A 21,103-nucleotide genomic window follows, 5' to 3' on the forward strand; every position below is an offset into this window, starting at 1 on the left:
TGATGGAACTCATCTGTAGATGTCTGTGTTGCCTCTCACCTGAGGGAGCAGTGAGTAGGCAGCCTCCAGCATGTAGTAATGGAGCCCTCTGTCCAGCTTGAGCAGCCGGAAGGAGAGGTGGACGGGTCCTGGAGCAGGAAGTGAAACATCTGTGGCAGGTGATGGGTAAGAGGCGTTGGAGCACAGCTGCCAGCCGACCATCTTGGACCCTGCAAAGCAAAGGAAGCAGAGATCAGTGTCTATTGACATGTGACCATCATGTGACCAAGTCAGCTGATCAATCACACAATTACTGACTTTGACTTTGTGAGATTAATGTTTTGATTCACTTGAATTTATGTCAGATCAGAGAATAAAACATGAACACGTACAAACACACACACACACACACACACACACACACACACACACACACACACACACACACACACACACACAGGAATATGTATGTGTGTATCTGCAGTATTAGGAATGCGGAGTCTGTGGCAATGTGTTTTGTCAGTGAGCTTGACTACAGAACAAGACAACGGTCATTTTTCGGCATTTTTTGACAGCGGATGAGTTGGCATATTGCAGGAAGTAATGGAAGAGTCAGGAGCTGCCACAGTGAGCTACTAGATGGAGAGCTGCCTGCTGGCAACAAGCTGAGCACCTCCAACTTCTCAGCCAGGTAACCAACTACTTGCAGACTCATGGAGTGTGTAGCATAAAATCAGATCACAGATCAGCTCACAGAATGATGGGAAAAGGCCAATGTGTCGTCAAATCAACCAGGACTGAAATCTTGAGGATTGGCACTTTAATTAATCAACAGCACATACTCATAGAATAATAAGGCAACTGTCTAATGTACACAGTGTTTGAGGACTTACATGTCTTTGGTGTGCAGGTGGTCTTCTGCACTCGACTCTTTGGTCCCTTGATCTCCTCTCTGTGGTCTCCACTGAGCTGAAACACTCTGGAGCTGGTCAGCACAACAATAACACACTCTTTAGGCAACTCTTGAAAGTGCAATATCATAAACACTAACAAACAGAGAGATGTCAGTATAGTTACCAACTGGGGACGCTGTCAAATATCGATCAAATGTAGTAAAAACACATTTTCACCAATTTAACAATAACGTTTTAAAAATGTTATTCAAGTTGCAACCTTCAAGTCTGAAAAGTGAAGCCGATGGGTAAGTGCCTTAAACCTACAGTCCATGAAAGTTAATTGTAACATTTTGGTCACCTAAAAATGTCTTGGCTCGTGTTACTTGTGGTTCCGACAAACGAAGATGGCGACGGCCAAAAGGCCAAACTCAAAGCTGAAAAACATTATCCTACAAACCAATGGGTGACATCACGATGACTACATCCACTACTTTTATACAGTCTATGGTCTGATCACACATATGTGTTTAGCACCCCCTCAATCTTGGTTATAAATACCCACACTTACCTGAGAGAGATGATGTCCATGACATCCTCTGGTGTGTTAAGTGTGACCCTGATATCCCGCCCCTCCTGCAGCTGAACACTGCCATCCAGACTGGTGGAGCTCCTCAGCTCAGAGACCCAGTCTACTGCAGCCTGACCCAACGCACCATCAACCCCCATCCTGGCAGACAGCCCCACATAGGCACTGAGAATAAAGACAGCAATTACACTTTACAGTTTGTAAGAAATGTCACAGTTGGAGCATCTGTTACATGTGATTATATGGAAGTACTTGGGTTTTATGTATCCAGTCAGGGAGAAGTGAGAAGTATCCCTGTAGTTGACATTGCCCTTCAGACGCAGCGACAGGAAGGAGGTCATATTGATGCCCAATTTGACGGGCAAACCGGACAGAGACGGTAAAACCAGCTCGTCTGTCATCAGCACGGCCCTGTGGTTCAGCTGAACCTCCTGACCCTGGAGGACAGAGAGGAAGGAGGGTTGAGAGAGAAAACAGCAGTGTGTGTGAAAATGAGAGTTGGGTAAACAGACAGGGTTTAATCTGCTGGGATGCTGCTCTTAACAGAATTCGCACAACTTGTCTCACAGTCACACAGCTCAACATACTCTTCATTTTTCCAAGTCTCAACTATCACAAATGTATCCTACTATCACCTATAGCTGTTACAGATGTCATGCTTCAATCTTAACCCATATGTTCTATTCTGGTCCATTATTATTTAGCTTTTGGCATAACTACTTTGATATTATGTACTGTCGATGACTATAAATGTTTCTTCCCATGTTGCCATATTTGGGTTTGCAGAAGACTACAACTGTTCCCCTTCCAAGGAATGAGATAAACTTGTGGAAGGGTGCATATTCACTAAAGAAGAACACATTACATTTTCGAATCAAAGGTGGGTAAGATTCACTTTCGTTTACATTGCGAGACATTTGTGCTGCACTCATGTAATGTCGGAATAAATCGAATACATTAATTAATTAATTCTGACTGGGAAAATCAAGTCAGAGTAACAACTCAGGAAGTCCAAAATGTTAGTACACATTTCATTGCTCACCTGATCCGTTTCTCTTCGTTGCCACACAAATATTGGCAACACTCAGCAATAAGGAAGGCCTACAGCACATCTTTGTACCGTCCATGTTGTTTCCACATAACAACTTAAAGCTCATGAACACAGCCAAGTCTGAAGAAAGACATCCCAACTTTGGCAATGGAACCATCCGAGGAGCCCATGAATGCTACGTCGGAGGTCGGAGTGTCGTTCATTCTTTCTTTTTTCTTCTTCTTTTTTTGAATTTGTCTTTTGTTTTGCTTTTTTTATTTTTGTAGATTTTAACTTTAAATTGCAGAAAGTATGGATACTTCTTCTTTTGATCCATTGAGATGAGCAGTACTTATTATTATTATTATTATTATTATTATTATTATTATTATTATTATTATTATTATTATTATTATTAATAATTAGAATTAGAATAAATACGTTTCTATTTTTCAACTGTGATTCTCATTGTTAAACTGACATTGTTTCCTTTTTTCATGTGCCATATCTCTTAATAAAAATATCAAACATAAAGTTAAAAAGAGAAGAGAGTAGGGAGTGTGAGAACAGTCTACCTCCACTATACCTTTAGCAGTTTGACAGCCATCCCTGCCACGCTCAGCGACAGCTGGTCGAGTTGATTGTAGAGATCTTCACATGTGAACACGCTGAGCTCATTGCCGAACACCTTCACACTGACCCGACACTTGGGCCTGTTCCCCTCCGTTCTCCTCCTCCCAAACAACTGGGGGAAAATGAATGAAATTAATTTCCCTTGAAACTTTACATGAACAGAAATCTTAAGCTATAAAGATTTACCTGCAATGGAAACCCTATATCAATTGTTAAAAAGTTGTGTGTAATTATATTTTACTATAAGTCTATATATTTATTTTTTTCTGAGAAATTATTGGAATGTGGAACATGTAAATGGACTGAGGCATTCATAATTATTAGACAGCCTTTTACTATTTATATGTGTCAAACAGTGTTTGCCTTTCTTTTGATCCTCTTATGTTATCCTTATCTGTCTTTTGAAAGTATAAAACTGCAGCTATATTTTGATCAATAGTTCTCCCACATTAATCAATACAACGTCAGATAATTAATCGCCAAATATTGTTGACTAATTGTTTAAGTAATTTTCACACAAAAATGCCGAACATGATTGATAATTCCGGCTTCTTAAATGTGAGAATCTGGTTTGGTTTGGGGTTGCTGGTCCAACAAAACAAAGCAATTTGAAGACCTCTGTTCCATTTTACAAATGCACTGTCATGCATAACAGTTTTGACCAAAAGTCTGAAATATAAAATGCAATGTAACTAGTAACTAGTCCGCTGCAAAAACATCACAGTGAGCTCACCATGGCCCTGGCTTGGCTCAGAAAACTGCTAGTGTCAGTTAAACACATTTCTTTTTCTGCTCTATGGCCATCATCTGTTTTTCTTCCTGTCCTCCGAGCCTCTTTGGACTGTGACTTCCGACTTCCAGCCACCGACTCTCCATCGGAGTCGTGGGTCTGCTGACCGAAAACGTTCTTCAAAAGGGGTTCAGCATTTTCGATGTGAAGGTCCACCTGAGTTAAGATACAAAAGGCATGCATTTAACATAATCTGAGGGAACATACTTTTAGGAATCAAATGAATATCAAACTCACTTCCAGAAGGTTGTGGGCTCTGCCGTGAAAATATAGTGTCAGGTTAGCAGTGACAGATCTTGGAAGAAAGGATTTGGGAGAGAAAACCAAAGACGTTTCCACATTTATAATTCCCCTGCCTGAAACAAACAAAGAAACAGAGTTGTGGGTGCAAGCTACACCTTTAAATGTATCTTCAACTCCTATTCACGTCATTAGTAGTGTTACATTCAGTATTGTGCAAATGCATGATAGGGTAATTTTTTGCAATTATGGAAAAGTCAGATAATTTGAAGCTGAAGTGAAGCCATCATTACCTGATGAAACAGTGTAGTCTGAATAGGAGGAGTATTTCAAAAACTCGGCTTCAAAGTCTCTGCTGATAATGTCATCAGGCAGTGACTCGATTAGGGCCTGCTTCATGGGGTCCTCGCTCCTCAGGACATTAGTCAGATGACTCCACACATATGAGCCCACTAGAGAAGCAAAATAAGTCTTACAATAAGAAAGTTATGAAAAGCAATCAACTTGTTTTTTCCTTTTTTTTTTATCTGTCACTACATTCAGTCAGGGACGAGTACAGGCATGTTATGGGGCTGTTGCTCTAACATGAAAAAAGGGCAACTGTGGAGTGATGAGGTTGATCGAGCCTTGCAACGCAAAGTGATGTGATTCATTCACCATAAAATCCATACAATTTTTCAGTGGATTTTTTCTCATAAATCTACCACTTTAATCTCCATTTTTTTAATCTCACATTTACAAGAAAAGTGTTTTTTCTTGTAAATATATGACTTTGATCTTTATACATTGAAAGATTAATGAAAAAAAAAAAACTGCACACTGTTAACATAAGTTAACATAAAGCCCATGTCCAAAGTAAACTGGTTCATTTGAAATTGCACCTTTTTTTCCTGCATTTATGCTATCTGTCGACTTTTTGGCCCCTGCAAATGTGTGGGTGTTTTTTTAAATGTCAAATGTTGAAGTGAGGGCTAATAAAATTTTAGATGATATGGTGATTTAATTTGTAGCAATTATGGGCTACTTGTATTTATGCAACCCCAATAGCAAAAATAAAACAATTATTCAATGTTTTTCCTCTACAGGGGCAGCTCAGCCAAAGAGGGCAAACAGGCTGTTGTCAGGCAACATTGACTTGCCTTGTGCACGTCCCTGTATTCAGAAGTACTACTGTATCATTCATTCAAGAAACTCCCTCAACTAATTTAACTCTATAAATCAAAATAACAAATTCATTAACACAAATCAAACCTACAGCTCAGAGATTCAAAGGTTATTATAAATATTTGAGTGGGTTCCAATTTTGACAAAGACTTTCTGTAGAAAAAAGATTTTGTGAGGAGTTATAATAAATAAACTTGCCCAGACTATATTGGAATATGAGAAGTAAGGATGAATAAACAATAATAAATGGTATGAAGAGATTGTTTGTCCAATTGCCAAATTATCCCAATAGATTTGGTTACTTTTTAAACACATTATCAATTATTATTCTAAGGAATTTAGATGCTTAGTCATGAGGCATATTATTATTCATAAGATGAGTTTTTACAACATGTGTTTTTCTACTGAAAATTCTGCTTTGACAAAAAATTGCTTTGAACCATTTTGCATAATCAGATAAAACAAAGTTATCTTCTTCAATCAAAGACTAAAATAATGGGATAAACTATGTTGGACACATTTGGTCAATTATTTATATAACTGAGGAATAATAGCGACCCAAGAATGGACCCCTGGGGCACACCATACTGTGATTGCGCTCTGTGAGAATGGCAACCAATCTTCAACAAACTGTTCTCTATTACAAATATAATTTTTTAGCCATACGTTTTCTATAAATAAATAAATTGTTTATTATCAAGTGCTAGTGAGACTTTATCCGTCAAGTGAAGCAAAGCCATGTAAGTGGAGTTGTCCTTGTGAAAGCCATACTGATACTGATCCATTCTATAAAGAATAGAGATGGAATTTAAGTAAACAAGAATAATTTTTTATACAATTTTCCTGGCTAACATGGCTAAATTGAAATTGGTTTATAATTATAATAAAACAACATAGATCATCAGCTTTGTATATAGACATTTTGTTAGCCATATTTAAGTCTTGTGGTCCAACACCACTTCTCAGAGATAAAGAAAATAAAGTGGCTGCAATAAGGAATGTTTCACATGTTTGACAATGAAAGCGGAAATAGTTAATCAATAATGTCAATTGCTAAACATTTGCAGTGGGAGAAGCTGCTATGAGCTTCCCTTCTACAAACCACAGAGATTTCAATCAGACCTTGGCTGGAGGTCTCGTCTCTCAGCGTGGTCTTCACCACTTCAAACACGTCCTGATCGGGGCAGTGCATGAGCTGCTGGTATGCAGTGATTCTGACCTCGGGATCCTCCTGGGAGGAGCGGTACAGCTGCAACAGCACAGATCTCTGAAGGAAGGAAACTGCTGTCAGTCACTCATGTTAGACTGCCCATCACATCTTCACATCCACTTTAACTCATCATGAATCAATTAGAAAGTTAGCCCCTGTGATATGAAGACTGAACATTGGCTTATAATCCATTAATAGATACGGGATCAGTGCCTTGTCGAATTATTTTCGAATTATGTAGAGTTCCCCGCATGCTAAGCTTTGTTTTTCTACAAATCCAACAGAACAACATGTGAAAGAATGTGCGAAAGCCATTTCATGATGTCTTGTTGCAAATGAATCAAGTATTTGTTTCCAAATCAACTCACATCAGCTGAGCAGGGAAAGCGTCTGAAGGCTTGGATAGCAGCAAGTCTCAGCTCCATTGCAGTTGAGTGGCCGAGCATGAAGCACTTTAGCAGAGGAATGAAGACCGGAGCAGACAGACCAGTGTTTCCCACGGATTTCAGTGCATACAAAATCTGCCGGGCGACAACATATAGCTATATGCCTATTAGCAATGTAAAATAGTTTCAAAACATGCATGCTCCCGTCAGTTACATAAAACCACCAGGTTCAGTACATGGTAATGAACATAGTGTGCATCTCTGTTTGAAAGCACCTTAACATGAGTGGGTTGTTCTCCCTCGCAGCCCTCCTTCAGGGTTTCCTCAAGCGTGTGTATGAAGGTCTGCACCTGAGGAAGTTCTCTACAGGAGGCTTGAGACCTTTGGCACAGTTGATAGACCAGAGATGATCCGGCTAACAGCGCCTGGCACCGCACCTCTTGGACCTCCAATAAGGCCTAACACAGACAGCAGACATACAGTATGCACTGAGCCTCGAGGCCTTAATGTTTTTTTCACACAAGCTATAAGAGAGGATGAGGATGTCTACTTGATGGATTCAGAAGCTACTTATCTTACACATTTCTATATGGTATCTCTGACATTAGTTTAACTAATATATCTCAGGAGTGAATATAGAACGTAGCGTTGCAAACAGGTTTAGGTCATCATTAAGTCACATAGAGGTTCCTACATTGATGGAGTCGATGATCTGCGGTGAAGGGTGAGGGATGAGGGCTATGGTGGTGAGAAAAGCGTGAGCCTGTTCCTCCTCCAGCTCTTTCTTCCTCATTAGGTCAGTCAGTAGAATTATGCAGTTTTCAGATCCACAGGCTGGCAATGCGTCCAACAAAGGCTGCCTGTCCAACCAGTTGATCAGCATCAGTATAAATGTTTGCATAAATGGCTGCTTGCTGTTTCCCTGTTTCCAGTCTTTATGCTAGGCTAACGGCTGCCGCAATTGATCAAAAAGTAGTAGATAAGGGCATTTCCGGCAATCGGCTTGGCTAAAAACAAGCCTTAGTCTGTTGCAGGCCAAATGTTACAAGCCGCGACAGGGTTTTCTGCTTTTGCAACCGTTCAAGATTCAGTCACAAAAATGTACAGGTGTGTAGTTGAGATTAAATTGGAGTTTGAAGATGGCTGTGGTCCGAGCAAGGGGCCATGCGGGCCAAGGGGCCAAACCCCCCCAAACTATATACCTCCACGTTACGGCCCTGAGCCGATTGGCCATCACAAGACTTTGTAGATGTGTAGTTGACATCAAAATGTAGGCGGGAGGAAGTTGGCAGGAACTTTACATCCATGGTCCGTTTTGGCCTCGTGTTGATATGATCCCATCATAAGATAGTCTCTAGTGGCCTTCATCGTGGCTCAAAAACTGACATCAATGTAAAAGTGTGGTCTCTTGAGTGTAAGGGAGCCAGGAGGGACAATTGAGTGAGATTAAACTCTTCTTTGTCTGGCAGGGGAGAGAGAGACACACCTGGCAGGGATCTGCGCTTATTATGTTATCAGTTACACCTGTGTTGACAAGTCAAAGTCAAGATAAAGATGTGTTTGTTATATTCTGCGATAGACGATACTAAGGAGGGTAGTAAGTCATCTATGTCTCAGAGTAGTTTCTTAAGTTGGCTACTGTCACGCACAGACTGTCTTTTGTTTACTTGTGCACTTTGCCAGTGGCCGAGTATTTTATAATCATAACCCAAGAGTCCTTTCAGCTTTAATCCGATTTACTGATCGCACAAGATATTTTATTAACTATAATGAATGTGGAAATGTCCAATTCAAACAGTCATATGGAGACATTGATGAAGAACTGAATGACTAGACATAAGATACTCCATTATATAATACTCAGAAATTACTGACCAGTCATTGAGGCACTTGAAAGACGCTTCTTGCCAAAGTGTCTTGAGTTGAGGGAGAGTCAGATCTCTTAACTGGAAAGCCAGTTCAAGGACCTTGTGTGATATCTAAGAGAAAATCCAAACAGCATCAAAACAACAGCATCAAAACGAAATAAATGTACTCTCCAGTTTTTCTAAATACTTCTTGCTCAACCAGAACGAATCGCCTCCTGCAGAACTGTGAACACACTATTTCCTCCCACACAGTAGTTATATCGAAGAGTGTGTCAGGCCTCTTTAAAACTCATCCCATGTAAACAGACGATGATTAAGGCTGCTAGATTAGGTTTGACCTTCCTCCTGTGAATGGACACATTAAAATGATACACAGCAAAGCCCCAGGGGAATCAGGCCATGAATACAAACACAAAGAAGCCAGCAGTGGTCTGGCAGGGTACGGGCAATCTGGGAACCCAGCAGCTAACTTCTGGTTTAGCCATCCGCTAACTTGAATGGGGATAAAAGAATTCAATCAGGCAGCTCTTCTAGACTTTTCTAAATGTTTTCTGTCCGAATGGATTAAAATTCTAACAATAAAAAAGCCATTTCTCAGGGGTTGTGAAGCTCAAATGTATGATTTATTAAATGATGGACTGATTAGCAGAAGTCTCTTTCACAATTAAAGTCTACAGTAAAATATATATATTTTTGGGCCCCAGTGCACCACTCATTGTTTACAATCCAATTAGCAACTTCAGATGTGAGAATGGAGTTGCCAGTAGCCAGTTTACAAGCTTATAAAAAGCCAAATCATCGTCAGACGATAGCTGATGGGTTCCGAGATTACATTTCGGCCAATGCCTTTAGGCCTTTTTTTGCTTCCCTACATGGACCGTTTACATGCATTCAAACAAAGCCCACTCAAACGTGATTGGTCAATACTATTAGAACTACAAACGGAAACCAGAACACTTCTAAGCTCTCTATAGAAATTAGGGTACGGGCTACTCATATAATTTCTTGAATGGGACTGCAGCCTGCAGCCCAAGGTAGGCAAACTGAAACATACAATAAATGTTTCTTACACATAAATACAGTTCAAAGCTGACTGGAACCTATTGAGTCCTACCAGTTGTGGATCTGATGTGAGGCTACATAATGTCCTGACAGTTTCACTGGCTTGCTGAGGTTTTGACGCTTGAGCTTTTCCTGGCATCGCAGCCCCCTCGTCCTTGAACTGCAGGTCAGTTAGCACACCAAGACCCAAGGAATCTGTATGAGCATTGAGGAGAACAGGCATCAGGGTCCATGTCTGTAAAACAGTACAGTTGCTACAGTGTTAGTACTACTCCTAACCTGCTCCTGAGGGGTTCCCTGGCTGGGCTCTGAGCAGGAGCAAGGTCGACACCGTTTGGGTCTTCACCAGCCCTGCAGTCCCGGACCATGTTGCCAAGGAAACAACTTCAGTACAGTTGACCTCTTCCATCACTGTAGATCCATGCTTCTGAGCACAGTGCAGCTCTGACTGCACTGACTAGCAAAAAAAACAAACAAGAAAATAAACCTCCCATCATAAAAGCATGAATTAAATGCAACACATTACTGATGTAATATTGATGATAGTTGGCTTGTTCCGTGGTGCAGAAATCACCCACTTTGAACTTCCACTTTTTTTTAAAACTCAGATACCAGAGAGTAGATAAAAAGCAATCTACAAGTATAATATACCACCAGGGCCATACCTAGGACTTTAGAAGTACTGATGTCTTAGGTCAAAGTCCAACAATGCATTTTAGTTTTTTACTTTTAGTGTAAATAAGGTGCCCAGGGTGCATAAAAAGGCATTACAATAGACTAATACAGCTTGTTCATGAAGAAAAAAAAGTGCCAAAGAGAATGTCCTAACTGGCCCTGGGCTCCCATCATTTTGTAAAAGTGGCCCCTCAAGCAACGTAAGTTGGGGATCCCTGTTCTAAATGCTGTTTTAAAGCTCCAAATCAATTAGAGAAATATTTAATCATTTAAATATTTATTTGACCAAAATGTTTTACTTAGTCTAATACAATTGGAATCAGCCTATAACATTACCACCATGTTTACGTTTTTAATTGTAATATGTCAAATCTACCCATGTTGCTAAAAGAACCCAAATTCCCCTTAAAAACTTTCCATAAAAAGTACATGGCCCCAGTTTCTACAGTGTCTCTGACAAAGAAAGAACAGAGGTAAACTCACTGTATCTTCAGTTAAAGATACTGAATGGGGCCAGAAGTTAGCCAGTCTGGACTGTTGGCACTCTTTTATATCCCTGTTCTTCAGCAATAAATGTCCTTTCCTCTCATACCTGCTGCTGCACGTCCCATACACATCAGTCTGAGAAAGAGACGTTCAAGAAAAGTCAGATAATGCACTACATTATGTCAAGATGATGTTAATGAGTAGAGATGATATTTGTCAGACTAAAATAAGTTTTATTTTGAAATATCCTTGAAGACGGAGGAAATGTTGTGTGTACTACACAGAACATAGCCCTCATTAACCCTCACCTCCTTTTCTAATTCCTGTTTGGAGGCCATGCGGGAGGTCTGGAGCATGCTCAGTAGAGCCCTTTTAATGTTGAGGGCCCACACCTGCTCCCCCTCCTGGAGACAGAGGGCCGTGACCTTTCCCCCCTGGAGGGAGAACTTGAGGCGCGTTCTCTCCAGTGACTCCCTGATAAACAAAAACACCAGATGAGCCCCCCCGGGACCCGAGAACACAGACAAATGGAGCATCTGAACAGAGTATCACATTCATAGGAAAAACAATTGTAGCATTCCAAAATGATCTGGATTTACCCTTTGAATGCTGCAGACTGAGAACAGACAACCACATGATGCATGTAAAATAACATTCATTCTTAGAAAAACGCATCAAATTGTACCTCAAGCTCTTTAAACGCTGCACAGAATGTTCTTTCTGCGGGGAAAGCCGCTTTATCTGTGGATTCCTAATCTGTTGGACAAGTGTATGCATAAATCAATGGCTTTTTGCAGTACTTTATTTGTTTGTCTTTTTCCACAAACATTTTTTATAAAAGCTGACCTGCATCATTAGGTGACATTTGGAAACCACGTCGATATCAACCACACAGTCCAAAGCCAGTCCATTCCTGCCAGCACTGGAGCCATGAAGAGTTGTGATAATTGTTGTGCTATACCTGTAAGTATACCTCACCCCTCTCTGATAGGACAAGTCAGGGGTCGGAAACCCTACAGACATGAAATAATAATCATAACATTCAAAGAAAAGAAGTGTTTCAATAGGGCAAATTTTGTAGTACAAATAATGTCATGTCTTGCATGAAAACAAATCTCATTATTATCATTACTCATATATACATGCATCGTATTTGATACAAGCAACCAACTGGTTTCTTACCAGCACAACTTGAATCACAAAGATTTGGTTCCGTCTGAAAGCAATCACCTACTGCAAAGAAAATCTGGTCAAAAATTCTCAGACATGAAGAAATAATAACTTTTCTCAAGAAAACATGGCCAAACCTCTATACTGAACACTCGTGTCATCTTGACACCTACTCAAGTCAACTCTGCTTTCGTTTATTGAATTTCATTAAATGGCACACCAAGAATGAATAAAGCACACAACAAAAGCCATCAAACTCACCATGTAGCAGGAGAAAAAGAACATTCAGACAATTGAGAAGTAACAAGGACATAGCCATAGCAACCCTAAGTCACTTCAGGTCTGGCTGCCTCCAAATGTAAGCGAGATGAAAACCAAGCACTGTTCACAGCCACTGAAAGACCAGGCTTGTATGTGGGCTTCCACAGTGACCCATGGTGCTCACAGCGACCAATCAGAAAATGCCTTCCAAGCTGGAGCTACAAACACTCACTGAGCCAATCACACAGCACTGGCAGAAGAGGTTTTCTTATTCCCCCCATAAACTTGGACAGACATAAGACAAAATTCAACTTATGGCATGATAGTAAAACAGTTTGAATTAGTTTGATTATGGCAGCATAATATCCAATGTGAGACATAGTTATCTGCAGGGATAGTCTAAATAACAAAAACAACTTTATAGTACAATAGTTTAGCACTACAAAACAAAACCTGTAATAATAATTACAAACGTGTTCTTGCTATTGTACATATTCAACAATAAAACTTGCATGGAGAATATTCGAGGACACACACACTGTCAATATGACCATAATCAATAAACCACACAACCAGTGTGGACTCTAATCTGTTAAAAGCTCATTCATAAACTTCTCTAAAGACTCACAACTACAGTTGAGAGAGGTATGCGTACGTAAAAGCAGAGAGACATCTAGTGTCTGGGTCTTATGGATGAAAACTGTTAACAAAGTAGAGATTTAAGGGGCTATTCATATATTAAGTGTGCCATACGTCTGAAATAAAAAGCCCTGCAACACTCAGCCACTTTCATTAGCCTTTCGGGTGGGCTAAAACTAAATTACCCATCACGCTTTTTATCCTCATCTCCTTCCCCCATCATTACTCAAGCTGCCTGCTACCTACTTTCCACGATGCACCCGCCGCCGCGGTCCACGCCCGTGCTGCGACGTCACTCACTGCGTGCTACTCGTTGACGTTGCGTTCACGCATAGGAAAAATTGTATTCAACAACTTCCTATAACAAATACCGTTAACCCGATTTTACCCCAACTTTTAGGTCATGAAATTGTAGTAGTAGTAGTAGTAGTAGTAGTAGTAGTAGAAGTGTATTATGTTACATTAACTAAGCCTATTATGCTCTAATATGCTCAAATGTAAAACATTATACTTATGATTTAGTGGTAATAGATAAAATAGACAACTAAAACACAACAAAATGCTTTATTTACAGTTTCTGTTTATTATTGCGATTTTCTATAATGAGTTAAATGCAAAAATACAATTTATAAATTATCGAATCAATATTGGAGTAGTTGTAGTGACAGATTGAAAGTACAAGGACGGCCTTTATAGACATTTAAACACCACCTTACGATTTATATCCGATAGGCTTTGAACGCATCCTTAGTCCGGACTAGGGGGCGTAGGTTTGACCGGCTTCTCAGAGGCTCAGACACAATGAACCGTCAGACGGTGAGGGGCGCGCATGTTTGGCCTGAGGCATTGGCACGCTTTTAGCACATTATTATTCTCAATTGTGCCTTTTCTTTAATTAACTTAGTCATTTTCAAACTACTGATACACTGTATGGCGGTTACAAGGCTCAACTGGAAACGGTTTGTTCGTCGAGTTTGATGAAAACGAGGTCAGGCTCAAACTACCGTTAGCCCCTCCTGGCGGATTCTTTTTCGTTATTTTTTTTCTAGATAACACCAACAAAACAACGCAGATAACAATGTCGTTGACTGCTTCGTCTGATTATTTCGCTGCCGAGTGTCTGGTATCGATATCCAGCGGTCCTGTCCTGCACAGACCCACCCCGGTCGCCCCCGCCAGCCAGCCGGTCATGGTGGGCCTGCTCCCTGGTGAGCCAGACGTATCGAACGAGGACAGGGAAGTGCGGGAGACACTGAGGCTGGAGGGGGCCAACATGATGGCGGTGGCCGGTATCCTCACCGACCTACACGTCAAGTTCCGCCCTATGTCGGCCTACTCGGAGAGCAGCAACTCCTCGTGTGGTGGGGAGAGCGGTTACACCACGTTGTCCGACCCGACTACCCCGACCATGACCCCCTCCGCCACACCGGTCCCCGGACAGCAGCTGAGGGGGGGAGTAGGTGTGGGGCCTCCGCGGTCTCCGGTGAAGCGACATCAGTGCACTTTTGACGGATGCGACAGAGTTTACGGGAAATCGTCCCACCTGAAGGCACACATCCGGACACACACAGGTATGGAGACAACAACAGTTTGGTTGTATCAGCAGTTCACGTGTTGTATACATACATAGCCAGCTAAACCCTGAATATAAACTTTGTACCCGACTTCTGCTTTGTCGATGACATCCATACCCACATTATCATTACCATTATAACCAGAGGGAAGTGTTGTGCTCTTTTAAACTTTATGGGATTAGATAATCGTAGCTTGCTGGTGGCAAATGTTTCCCCATTTACCCCCGACTTGGTACAATAACGTGGCCAAACAAAGAGGGAAAGAAAGAAAACTCCCCTCAGAGACGCTGACAAAGAAGTAAACTAACAAAAGAACTGGGCTGGACGTTAAAACCGGTGACGAAGGTCTTCCTCCCGACTGGATTTGCATATGAAATGAACGTAAGACGAAACCTTAACGTCGAGTGCAGATAGTTCATTGTCAGTCATAGCCTCTCCTGTTGAGGGCAGCAGCAAGTGATGGGGTTTTGGATGGAAGTTTATTTCGGTCATCACCTCTTCTCCCTGCATCTGCTGACAAACTACAATCGATTTTACTCACTACAATGTGTAAATGATTGATACAACATTTGTAGAAGAGCTGCAGGAGGCGCGTCCGATAATAGATGCGTCACCCCATGTCTGAATAAACACATTTTAATTTCTTTTTGGGTGTTTGCTGAGGAACATTCTTGAATGTGTAGTTGCACCTCACTTCACAATCCGTTTGATAACTTCTCAAAAGTCTATTATCACGACGTACAACGCTAGATGTAGTGGAAATGGATCCACCCGTCAGAATGAAAACAACTTTACTACTGAGTTATAACGTGCCTGCGATTTTTTCACAAAATGAGGGGAATCGGTTTGTTGAGGGTCACTGAGCAGGCGCAAACGGATTAAGGACAGGAAACGGCTCAAAGAAACGGTGGTTGGAACGCCCACAAAGAGTTCTGCAACAACAACGTGGCCAGGCTTTGTGATCTTGAAAATGGCACCGAGCATCCCACTCGCTTATCCTGGTTTTGCTCATGTTGCCTGCAAGAGATTAAGGCTAGTAGTAGTTTAGGAAGACTAATCTGGAGAATCTAAAAGCCTAGATATGTTTTGTCACATATTTAACTATGAATAGATTACAATGTTTGTCTACACGTTATTATTATTATTATTTCAAAAAGTAATGCATGCTGTAGGTTTGTGTCATTTTCCTGTTATTTAATGTGCTCAGTTTAAACCTGCAACGATTAATCGATAGACAGAAAAATAAAAGCCAACTATTTTGTTAATCAATTATTCTTTGAAGTAACTTCTTTCAAAGGTGGCTGAAACTACCCTCCCTCTCTCTAATATGTAGATTTCCTGTTTCGTTTCTGTTTTATACCATATTACAGTGATATGATATATTTGGGGTTTACACTGACAAAACGAGACGTATACCCAACGATTAATCAATTTATCTTGTAAATAATCGTTGGTTGCAGCCCTCGCTCAGTTAACACTTAATTTAGCTCTAGACATGTAGTCACATAATTCCTACCTCCTATGCAAATGTGTTCTTCCCCCATGTTGTTACTTTGAAAGCAGATGATTATTTTATCTGTTTATTTGCTCTATAGGCATTAATTCCACATACCGTAACTGAAAAACTGTCTCCAAAATTAATTACATAATCGCCTAATTGTCGACTAACTCCTTGTTTTTAAGGGATGGTGAGTTCAATACCAGGGCTGCCACCATTGTGCCCCTGAGCAAGGCACTGAACCCTGAGTTGCTCCAGGGAGACTGTCCCTGTAGTTAGTTCTCTGTAAGTCGCTCTGGATAAGAGCGTCTGATAAATAAGTGCAAACATTCTCTAATTTCACACTTGAGTGTGAGGATTTGCTGCTTTTCTCTCTGTTCTGCGATAGTAAATTGAACTTTGTTCTTTAGGAAATTGCAAATGTGAATTTTCACTATCTTTTGACATTTTAAAGACCAAACAATTAATTAATCTAGAATTTCTTTTGATTATTCGATAATAGAAATAATTATACAAATTGGCTGCTATTTAGCCGATACACTACATTGGTGCATCACTGGTTAGCTTCAATTAAAGCGGCAAATACTAAATGTTTTAGTTGTCAACTATTTAATTAATCGCAGACTATTGTGATAATTTATTTTATCCGTTTGAGTAATACTTTCAAGGAAAAAAAGTCAAAATTCTTTGATTCTAGCTTCTTAAATGTGAATATTTTCCTGGTTTCTATATTCCTCTAATATCAACTAAATATGTTTTGGGCAAAAAATTGAGGACGTCATTTTGGGCACACTGGGAAACACTGATCCACATTTTTCAACATCTTCTGACAGTTTATAGATAAAACAACTAATCGACAGATCGATTTACAATGAAACTAATCGTTAATTGTGGTCTTCGTTGTAATTAATGTGTAGAATGGAAATAAATTCTCCTCCCCATGTGTTAGTAACATATTTCAGTCATTAAAAAAATCTGCTGCCTACTTGTCGCGTAAGGTATGGTAAATGATATGGTGTTAAATGGTTCTCTCTTCTCCTCCAGGTGAGAGGCCCTTCCCATGCACCTGGCCTGACTGTGAGAAGAAGTTTGCCCGCTCCGATGAGCTCGCCCGCCACACCCGCACCCACACAGGGGAAAAACGCTTCCTGTGCCCTCTATGCGATAAGCGCTTCATGCGCAGCGACCACCTGATCAAGCATGCCCGGCGCCATCCTGACTTCCAGCCCTCAATGTTGGGCCGCAACAAGGGCACATCCTCCTCTCCCAGCCCGGCCGTGTACCATTAGGGAGGTTTAGGTTGGGGGGCGGGGGGGAGCACAGAAGGTCACGGTGGTTTCAAGTTAACCAGCTACAATCAGATCCACTGGTTAAGATTTAGCATTCCTGCGTTGTACTCAAAAATGTGCACATAACACGTACGCATACACAACTCACACAGAGCTGGATGTGAGGGGGAAGCAGCTTCGTCCCTCCATCAACACAGATGAGTCATGTGACCACTATCCACCTGCTCAACATAACTAGGGTTGGGTATCGAGAAACGCTCCAAATCTTTAAGAAGTGGGTATTTCTTAAGAAATGTGCTTTTCGATTCCACTTATCGTTTCCTGAAAAGCTAAGTTTGGACCTACTGCACTTCATTTACGAGGCCGGTTACACGTGTATCAAAGTACGTGTATAATGTTTACAATGTGACGGACTGAAAGTAGCTTTCAAAAGTGCGGCTGCGCTTCACAAAAGACAGTAATGATGCAGTGAAATGTAATCACTGCATGGAAATAAAAACCCTCAAGGGAAGGAAGTGTTGTCTAACATGACGACACATTTACTACAGAATGGTATAATTAAGCAATAGCTCACGACAGGCCTTGGTATATGGTCATTATATCACAGTTAAGGGGCGCGGTTCGGCCCGACGAGAATTCTACCCGTGATATACGCTCATTGTACCACGGCTAAGAACCAATCAGATCGTTTTATAATAATGATTTTGTCCTGTATCATGTCATAGTGGATTTAAATTTAACCTTTTTATAGATCAAATAATCAGATGGGAATGTCTGTTTCTGGTTAATCCACTAAATGAAATACAGGGCAGATCAAGGTACTTCATCACATTGATGCAACACTTCTGTAAAAAACAATAATGCTATAAAGCAGTGGTCCCCAAACTAAGGCCCGCGGGCCGGATACGGCCCGCCTCCACATTTGGCCCGGCCCCCTGAACAATACCAGAGACGCATTATGATTTTTTTTTCATTCTGGCCACGTGAATCCTAGACTAGCCCCTGTCAAATAGAACGGAATAATGGCGAAAAGGTTAGGTAAGAGAAAAATGGATTCAGAATGCAGGGTATTTAACCGATTATTTTTTTGTTCAATGCAAAGAAAAGGCTGTTTGTCTCACCTGTCAAGAGGCGGTGGCGGAATTCAAAGAATACAATCTGCGCCGACACTATGAATCCCGCCACAAAGACAAGTATGATAACTTGCAAGGCCAAATGCGAGCAGACAAACTCTCAAAGCTAAAAAGTGGACTGTTAGCTCAGCTTGGTTATGTGTGGCTTTCTGGAAAACAGTAAATGTTTACGTTTAGGCACCCCTGCGATCGTCACACTTTTTCTGTTACAAACTGACCCCGGCCCCCATCAGAGAAGGGAAAAGTTATGTGGCCCTCACAGGAAAAAGTTTGGGGACCCCTGCTATAAAGCAATTCTGCTCATTGATTTGTAACCTTGCCTAACGTGACTAAATAGGCTTTAATGCAAAATCAAATGTAAAATCATTCAAAATGGCACAGAATCTTTACATTTCTTTTTTAACCAAAAACTAATCACAAAATATTTCGGCAGCCTAAACCGTATGAAAATAAACAAAGTTTTTACTTTCGCCTTACTTTGGTTTCTTTTCTTACTCAGGATTCGATGACGATGGGAATCATTAAGCAGATTTGAATTGATAAAATAAACCCAACCCTAAAAATAACCTCATTTTCTCAAATACTCTCAGATTGCAGGGATTTTTCAAACTTTTTGTAATATTCTGCACATTCATTATCAGCCAAATCTCCTCTGTTCTCTTGTGGTTACTTTGTAGATTGTTGTTGTGCTTCCAGTACCTTTTTATTTACCATGAGTAGCACAAGATTGTGATGTTAGGTAGCGAGGCAGTGACTAGAAGCCTTTTAGCTTTTCATTTTTTTTAGCTTGGCTGATTCCATATAAAAGTTTTAGTGGTGACACATTCCTTCATTTTTATTGCATTGGTAACCATCGAGACAATTTTGTAATATTTTCTTTATATCCAAATTAACTATAGATCAAATATTGATTTTTACCAGAAAGTGGATCAAACTTCACTGTAGAAGAGCTGTTTGCACGCCATCCTTAAGGCTTGATCAGTTATCACCCATGAAATGCGGGCACGTAATACACAGTATTATGTCTTATACTGATGCAAATGTATATAAGCTTTAAGCTTTTATTGTAGATAAATGGTAATGCTACTAGCAGCAGAATTAATACATGTGATGAATTGTAGTCCTTATATTAGGGGTAACGGTATACTCTTGATAGGATGGCATTGCCTGTGAGTGTTGGTGTGTATGTGTTTTTTATTTACATTTTTGTTAGTGACAGAACTGGGAAAAGTATGCGATTTAAAAAAATATATTTTTTTGCGGGGAAAAGGCGACATGAGTTGAGCTTGACTTTTAAGCCCGCTGCCTTCAAAATAAAAGCGTTCAACCCCACTCATCAGGGGTGTGGAGCCAGGCGGCAGAACGCATTTCAGGAACAGGTGTGCTAGGTCATAACTATTTGTGTGGGGATAAAAAAAAAATAATTCAGGGCGGCTAATACAAGTACCTTTTTATGGAGGTGCACATTTTGACTTGTCAAAACGCACAGGTGTACCTAATTTAATGGCCAATGGTGCATTCACATGCTTCTCTGATGGTTCCATTTCCCGAGGTGGGAAGTTGTTCTTCCGACTTCGGCATGTTTATGAGCTGTAAGTCCTACTGTGGAAAAAACATGGACGCTACAAAGAAGAGGCGTTTTATTTTATAGATCGGAGCGTTTAAACAACACGCTTTGTTTCCCAGTTGTTCTGACTTGTTCATGTGCAATTTTGCAATGTCAACGTCACAAACATAATTTGTGAATACGCCCTTTGATTTGGATCTGCTCCCACATAATGGGTTCTGAGCCCATGCTGGCGTCACCCTTCTAGCGAGTTTAATGAAATTCAGACCAGTAGTTTTTTCCGTTAACCTGCTGACAGACAGACAAACCCAGCCATAAACATCAAGTCTTTGGCTACTACTAACTACTACTAATAAGTCAGTGATGGCTCTTTTCTATGTGGGTGTGTCATTGAACTAGCAGGTACTTGTACATGGGATGCAGCCATTCATGATATTATTCGTTCCACCTGTGTTTGACAAGTCAACATGTTCACTGTGATTTAGAAACGGTACATTTAAGAAAACTCACCTAAATATTTCTATATGCCAAAAAAAGTTAACAATCCTCATGTATTTCAGGAAAAATAACATTTATTACCAAGCCATGAAGAAACTTAGATATTTTAAATCTATTCAAGTACACACAATATCCAGGTCTGAGTATAGAGGTTGAATCTTTTTTTCTTTTAAATGTTTCCACACTGTTTGTCCAGCTCATGGACATATTCCTTTATCTCAGTGAACACTTAAAGCCTTAAACTATGTCATAACTACTTTGCACCATGTTTACAGTTGGATCATTGTATAGGTATATATGCCCTCCCGTGGGCTCATCACAGATACTCGTTATGCAATATGGCACTTTTTTCTGACCGGTGTATTTGGGCTGAATAGTGTAATGGCTTGCACTGTTTCTCTGCTTATACGAGCAAGCACTGTGGAACTTTGCTGATGTGTTGATAACCAATGGTTTGTAAAACTGCCTT

General features: G+C 40.5%; 3 protein-coding genes across 3 annotated transcripts in view; 1 reads left to right on the top strand and 2 right to left on the bottom strand.

Moving 5' to 3' along the window:
- LOC115022426 (uncharacterized) overlaps positions 1 to 7,707 on the bottom strand; it is a 47,909-nt gene extending 40,202 nt beyond the window's left edge. Inside the window, exons 1-12 of the mRNA XM_029453402.1 lie at positions 7,609 to 7,707; positions 7,190 to 7,372; positions 6,897 to 7,049; positions 6,441 to 6,585; positions 4,448 to 4,606; positions 4,152 to 4,270; positions 3,858 to 4,070; positions 3,078 to 3,236; positions 1,714 to 1,898; positions 1,444 to 1,626; positions 873 to 964; positions 40 to 209 (exon numbers count right to left, since the gene is read on the bottom strand). Of these exons, the coding sequence (XP_029309262.1) occupies positions 40 to 209; positions 873 to 964; positions 1,444 to 1,626; positions 1,714 to 1,898; positions 3,078 to 3,236; positions 3,858 to 4,070; positions 4,152 to 4,270; positions 4,448 to 4,606; positions 6,441 to 6,585; positions 6,897 to 7,049; positions 7,190 to 7,372; positions 7,609 to 7,707 (1,860 nt within the window). The remainder of the gene's footprint in view (positions 1 to 39; positions 210 to 872; positions 965 to 1,443; positions 1,627 to 1,713; positions 1,899 to 3,077; positions 3,237 to 3,857; positions 4,071 to 4,151; positions 4,271 to 4,447; positions 4,607 to 6,440; positions 6,586 to 6,896; positions 7,050 to 7,189; positions 7,373 to 7,608) is intronic.
- A 2,064-nt stretch (positions 7,708 to 9,771) lies between these two features.
- Positions 9,772 to 12,526, bottom strand: LOC115022427 (apolipoprotein B-100-like). The gene is made up of 8 exons (XM_029453403.1): positions 12,437 to 12,526; positions 12,188 to 12,238; positions 11,852 to 12,018; positions 11,691 to 11,761; positions 11,314 to 11,479; positions 10,124 to 10,301; positions 9,936 to 10,039; positions 9,772 to 9,825 (listed from the first exon to the last, which is right to left on the bottom strand). The coding sequence occupies exons 1-8, from the start codon at positions 12,492 to 12,494 to the stop codon at positions 9,772 to 9,774; spliced, it is 849 nt and encodes a 282-aa protein (XP_029309263.1). The 5' UTR covers positions 12,495 to 12,526.
- Positions 12,527 to 13,885: 1,359 nt separating this feature from the next.
- LOC115022709 (Krueppel-like factor 9) lies at positions 13,886 to 18,393 on the top strand. Its single transcript, XM_029453786.1, has 2 exons — positions 13,886 to 14,646; positions 17,192 to 18,393. The coding sequence occupies exons 1-2, from the start codon at positions 14,154 to 14,156 to the stop codon at positions 17,434 to 17,436; spliced, it is 738 nt and encodes a 245-aa protein (XP_029309646.1). The 5' UTR covers positions 13,886 to 14,153; the 3' UTR covers positions 17,437 to 18,393.
- Positions 18,394 to 21,103: the final 2,710 nt, after the last annotated feature.

Source organism: Cottoperca gobio, chromosome 17, assembly GCF_900634415.1.
Source record: "Cottoperca gobio chromosome 17, fCotGob3.1, whole genome shotgun sequence".
Classification (NCBI taxonomy): Eukaryota; Metazoa; Chordata; class Actinopteri; order Perciformes; family Bovichtidae; genus Cottoperca; species Cottoperca gobio.

Excerpts from the sequence above, each read along its gene's own strand:
- LOC115022427 (XM_029453403.1), bottom strand. The coding sequence starts at position 12,494 with ATGGCTATGTCCTTGTTACTTCTCAATTGTCTGAATGTTCTTTTTCTC. Across the intron at positions 11,480-11,690 it reads CAGCGTTTAAAGAGCTTGAG|GGAGTCACTGGAGAGAACGC; the intron begins GTACAATTTGAT and ends TTTGTTTATCAG. Across the intron at positions 9,826-9,935 it reads CTCAGCAAGCCAGTGAAACT|TTTGCCTACCTTGGGCTGCA; the intron begins GTCAGGACATTA and ends TGTATGTTTCAG.
- LOC115022709 (XM_029453786.1), top strand. The coding sequence starts at position 14,154 with ATGTCGTTGACTGCTTCGTCTGATTATTTCGCTGCCGAGTGTCTGGTA. Across the intron at positions 14,647-17,191 it reads ACACATCCGGACACACACAG|GTGAGAGGCCCTTCCCATGC; the intron begins GTATGGAGACAA and ends CTTCTCCTCCAG.